Source organism: Eublepharis macularius, chromosome 2 (genome assembly GCF_028583425.1).
Source record: "Eublepharis macularius isolate TG4126 chromosome 2, MPM_Emac_v1.0, whole genome shotgun sequence".
In the NCBI taxonomy this organism is placed as follows: Eukaryota; Metazoa; Chordata; class Lepidosauria; order Squamata; family Eublepharidae; genus Eublepharis; species Eublepharis macularius.
The window spans coordinates 148,288,963-148,294,402 of record NC_072791.1 but is presented as its reverse complement, the minus strand read 5'-3'; the positions used below and the strand labels follow the sequence as shown (position 1 = coordinate 148,294,402).

At 44.4% G+C, this 5,440-nt stretch overlaps 1 protein-coding gene across 1 annotated transcript; it reads right to left on the bottom strand.

The window, feature by feature from the left end:
- Positions 1–467: 467 nt before the first annotated feature.
- LOC129325032 (macrophage-expressed gene 1 protein-like) lies at positions 468–2,687 on the bottom strand. The gene has a single exon (XM_054972527.1). It carries the CDS (start codon positions 2,685–2,687, stop codon positions 528–530), a length of 2,160 nt encoding a protein of 719 aa, XP_054828502.1. The 3' UTR covers positions 468–527.
- Between the last annotated feature and the right edge of the window lie 2,753 nt (positions 2,688–5,440).

Sequence of the window (5,440 nt, the reverse complement as noted above, 5' to 3'; positions counted from 1 at the left end):
CCACAATACAACACAACTGGGGAGCTGGGGCTGAGAGGAGTGGCTTACCCAAGGCCACCTACTAAGCTCATGGCAGTAGTGGGATTCAAACCAGTAGAGTGCTGATTCACAGCCGAACCACTTAACCACTGTGCTACAGCAGTTCTCAGGATTAAACAAAAGTTTATAATCTTTATGGAATTTTCAGACTATGTGGAAATAAACCCTCTCCTTCCCTGTATGAACTGAATTGCCTATGGAGATCTCAATGATCCCCACAATCTTTGATATACAGTCGTGGCTAGCAAGGCAAGTTTGCATAATCCTACCCTAAACCCTATGCAGAAGTTTTCTGCAATGTGCCCATAGCGAATATAAAAGAAAACTCATAAGGGAGCTGATGTCCCTGCTCTTGCATCTACTCACTGCAAAGAATTCAGGAAGAGAAGCAAAAGACAGCAGGAGGAAGCTTATGGCTGTGCCTGACTGCAGGTTTGGGGTGTGGAAAGGGAGAAATGTATGGGATTGGTAAAGCATAATCACCCCCATTAAACTGTTTGCCTTTCCTCTTCCTTCAGCTGTGTGTCCTCCACTTCCGGCATGAGACCGTACAAAGGGTTGTTTGATACCAATCTCTTCTCCTCTTCCTTCATCTTGTTGTACTCCTTTTTCTTGTACCTCCTGCAGCCATAGACAGCCAGGCCAATCAGAATGGCCAAGCAAGTTGTGGCACCGACAGTGACCCCAGCGGCTTCTCCGTCTGATAGGCTTCCACTAGCCATCTTCATATTGTACATATCAGTAGGGCTGCCTGGCTTCCACAACTTACTCTGGGAATCTTTGACCCAGGTCTGATCACTATTGCCATTCACAACTAGGACAGTGTCAATAGCAGTAAGACTTACAGTAGGTTTGCGAGTGAAGGGTGGGAGTCTGGCCTGGGGTAATGGTCCTTCTGTGAAGAGGCCTGCTTTGACACAGTATTCCACTTGGCATCCGTCACTGATCACAGCCAGATGCTGACTAAATCCAGCTGGGCATCTTTTGGGGTATGGGTCATTATCTGTTCCATTGTGGGACCCCACCAAGGGGTTTCCTACCTGGCAGCTGAAGAACCCTCCAAAGGGCACAGAATACCTCTGTCCTCTTTCATCTCTGCTGACACAGAGTTTGAGCTGGTCGAAGAGCTTCAGCTGGAAGAAAGTGGAAGGACAGGACTGGGCATTAGTCATGGGGTTGGTGATCTTGGCACTAAAGAGCCCCCCAAAGAGGTATCCTGTTTTTTCAGGGACCTGGCTTCTTGCTGCACACCAGTATGCACTAAATTGCACTTTGGAGACTGTGAAAATATCCTTGCAAACCATCTTGCAAAATATCTTCCATACAAGGCAGTCCTGGTGGCAGTCCAAGTGGCTGTACCCTTCTACACGTTGCTGGGAGCTCAGTCTTACTGGTGCATAACCCACAGGGCAAGAGAATGCTCCAGTGAGGGGGTTCCTCTGTTCCAGGCTTTGGCAGAGCACAGCAGCATCAGGGCCCTCTAGCTGGGCACACTCCTGATAGGCACCTCCAAAAGTGAAATTGTTTGCTGTCCCTTCACAGGTTCCATCATCAGTGTTGGCGTGGAAGTTGAAGTTTGGTGAGGCTGCATTGGTGCAGCCAGGGTAAGTATTGAAAGTGTAATAGCGAAAGATAGCAGACTTCACAATCCAGGACAATCTTTTCACTAAGGGGGTGGGTAATTCTGGCAGATGGTTTGGAGTGATGAAAAATTGCAAAGGCAAACCTGAACGGTCAATTGCTACCAACTGGTTGGTGATGCTCTCTTGCCAAGCTTTCAGGGTAATCCCAGGATAAAAGGGCAATCCCCCAATGCTCTCCACCCTGGAGTTGGTGCGGTTGCTTTGGTACTGCTTGATTAAAAAATCATCTGTGCCAGCTGCAATACTGCTGTTGAAATTGACAACGTCGCGAAAAGAGACCCCAGCTGCAGCTGTGATAGAACTTCGCATGGACCAGCTGTCTTTCAGAAAGGTGGATTTGATTTGGTCCTCCTGGACAAGGCTGGCACCAGCATCCACACTGGTAATAACATGTGTACCATAGTTCAACACCAAGATTTCTGCTAAGTAGTCAGCCATTCGAGTCTGGTTTTTCTCCACATGGTTAGCAATGGTAATAACCTGTTGGCGGAAGCCTTCATCTAACATTGCTGCAGGGTCAAATTTTACAGTGTAGATCAAATTTCTGACCTGAACCCTGGTAGTTACAGCCTGGTCTCTCACTTGGTGAGTCTTCATCCTGCGGAAGTCACTGGAGAACTTGCCATTGATGTAGGACGATGACAGCTCTGAATTGATGGAAACAGAGGTGGCACTCTGGTAGTCCAGCCAAGATTCTATGATCTCTGAGTTAAATTCCAGATAACTTTGTTTACGGGCGATGGTGAAGACCTCATTGGGAATTACATAAGCCCCATCTTCTGTAGTTCTGCACAAAGAATAATTTAGGTTGATCACTCTCCCTGCGTCAAGATTTCTCAAGTTATCCCAGCCACCTCCAGGAAGAACTTCCAGAGTAGGGAGTTTTAGAGTTTGCTTACATTCCTGGAAACCAACAGCAAAAGGACTCCTTATCATTGGCTCCTGGGCCCAGATTGCCCAAACCATGAGAGTCAAGAACAGAAGGATCCCCATGAAATCACTCATGGCTAGAACAGTGTTGAGGACAAATAATCAGCTGAGTGGTGTGAACATGCTTCATCTGCTAGTAACTCATTACGTACTTCCTCATTTTTATGCTAAATCTGGAAATTGAAATGGACAATGAATGTATTGCTTTCACTTCCTGCTTCTCCTGAATAGAGAGACTTTGAGGCTGACTTTTATATGGGCAATTCATTTTTGCCAGAAAGCACATGAAATTATGGGATATTTGTAATAATCTATTTCTTTACATGTTGAGAACAGAAGCAAGCAATGCTACATGCATAAGAACATATATCCCAAAGCAACAGCAGTATTGCTAAAACCCACAAACCCAAACCTTTTTATGGTTCCACATCGTGTGCTCATTCTGGGCCAACCAATTTCAACTCTTCCTAAACCATGCAAAAAATTTATTACAAAAAAAAAAGTGTATCCCACCTCTCGACCATATGCTCAGACCCTACACAACTGTTTCTCTGATGGAAGGGATTTTCATCAGCACGGTGGACCTTTCATACTTTCTCCCTTCCAGTGAAGCTCCAAATACTCCCCAGAATGCTGCTCCTGGGGACAGGAAACCCCCAGAAACACCATGAGGACTAGCGCGTTGAAGGTCTGCAGTAGAAGAGGAGAATCAACAAAAAATTGCTACCCTTTCCATTTATTTAAAACCTTGGAATGCATCTCAGCTTCCAACACGGCTAACAAATGTAATTAAAGCAATATACCCACCCAAACCCATTTAAAACTCCTTACTTAGTGAAGACATTTCTATCACAATATAAACAGTAACCCTGGATGAAATATAACCAAATAGATCAGGAGCAGGAGGAAAACAAACAAATCCAAAAAATACCCACCCAACAGATCAAAGTAGACGCCCACAGATGAAACAAATCAACCCAAGGCCTGTATGAAGAAGAATGGTTTGACCTATTGTTTCAAACTTAATTGGGTAGGCAATGGGTGGATAACTGTAAAGAAGGAAATCTACAATCTAGGTACCACTAAAGAAAAGGCCCTGTTTCTAGAGGACATCCTCTGAAGGTGGGGATGCATGAGGAAAGACCAGGGTTGCAAACTGTCAAGTAGGGCCTGGCAATCTCCTGGAATTACAACTGATCTCCGTACTACAGAGTTCAGTTACCCTGAATAAAATGGCTGCTTTGCAGGGTACAATCTATAGCACTATATGCCCTGCTGAGGCTCCTCCTTTCCCTAAGCCCTGCCCTCAAATCTCCAGAAACTTCCCAACACAGAACTGAGAAATCTAATTCTCCTGTAGAAAACTGCTTCTTTGGAGGGTGGTATTATACCCTGCTGAGGTCCTTTTCCTCCCCAAACCATGTTCTCCCCAGACTCCATCTCCAGGAATATCCCAACCTAGAATTAGGAACCCTAGGAAGGAGCCTAGTGGGAAATTAGCAGGAAGGTTTATGTAGGAGTTAGCAACCCCAGACCAGATAGGGCTTTAAGGGCAATCGTCAGCACTTTGAATTGGGCCCAGAAGTGAATATATAAGTTCCTTTAGAGTTGGGGAAGTATAGTCACACTAACAATCTTGCAGCACTGCTCTATACTAGCTGAAGCTTCCAAACAGTATTTGAAGGTGTTCCTATGTAAGTCACAATGAAGTAATCCAGTCTGGATGTGACTGGAGTATGGGTGGTGTTGTGTACTGGACTGAGTTGGCCGAGCAAGGCCTCTAAGGTATTTACTGTATTGATTGTAATGCACTATACTGTGTTGAGCTTAAGGTTCAGTCAAGGCTCCCAATGCCTGCATTCTCATTGGTCCATAATCCCTGCAATATCACTGGTTACTTTCTCAAGGCAGCAGCCAATTGGTCCTCTATAATAAAGACCAATCAGTGGCCTGCCTACTTCATACATTGTATATAGTTTATGCAAATAATGGTATTGTAAAGTATGTGTTCTCATTGGCTATCAGTTATTCTTGGGGTGGAGCTGCTGTATATATATTGAGGGCTTCTGTTCAGTCTGTGTTCTGTGTTCCTGCTGAATAAAGAGCTGTTTATCTACATGGTATCTGGACCCACTATTTAACAGGTGGTATGACGAATCCCCCCCCTTCACTCCCCCACTCTGAGGCAAATTTCCCCACCAAAATCCAAGTTTGCCTGCTTTGGCTGGGCAGCACCAAGTAGCATGTCCCTATTTGTGCTTTTAAAGTTCTTTTGTGTCCCACCCTGATAAGCAGTTATAATTTTGGCTTTTTAGCCCAGTTCAGAAACTTGATGGGGGCAAAGCAGGAGCTCTCTTCCTTTGTGTGGGAAATGGCATTGGAGATTGTATAACTGTTGGAAATGGCACTGGAGATTGTTCAAAATAAGCAAACAACTTTATTGCACAGGCAGAGATGCAATAAGAACTGTCAGGGAATTAATCTTATTCACCTAAGAAGATATAACCCTTCTTAACTTGGCTTGAATGGGAGTCTTCACTTACAACCCAATCACTCTTTTCCAACCTCTAACTCCTTAGTTCTATCATAGCTGTGTAAACAGGTTTCATCTTGTGCTGGATTTTATATTTAGAATTCTTTTAAAAAATTTCCCAAACCAATGATGTTACAGTTAGGACAAAAGATTTTTTTCTCCTCTCTCCAGAGGAGAACCTGTCTGACCTTCCCTGTCAGATTCTCATACAGTCTCTTAAAATCCTGTCAGCAATCAACTCTCATCCTGAAAGCTGGTTCTGACTGATCAATCAGAAAGGAAGGAAACAACCTCT

Bases quoted from the DNA above. Each gene is read 5' to 3' on its own strand.
- LOC129325032 (XM_054972527.1), bottom strand. From the start codon at position 2,687: ATGAGTGATTTCATGGGGATCCTTCTGTTCTTGACTCTCATGGTTTGG.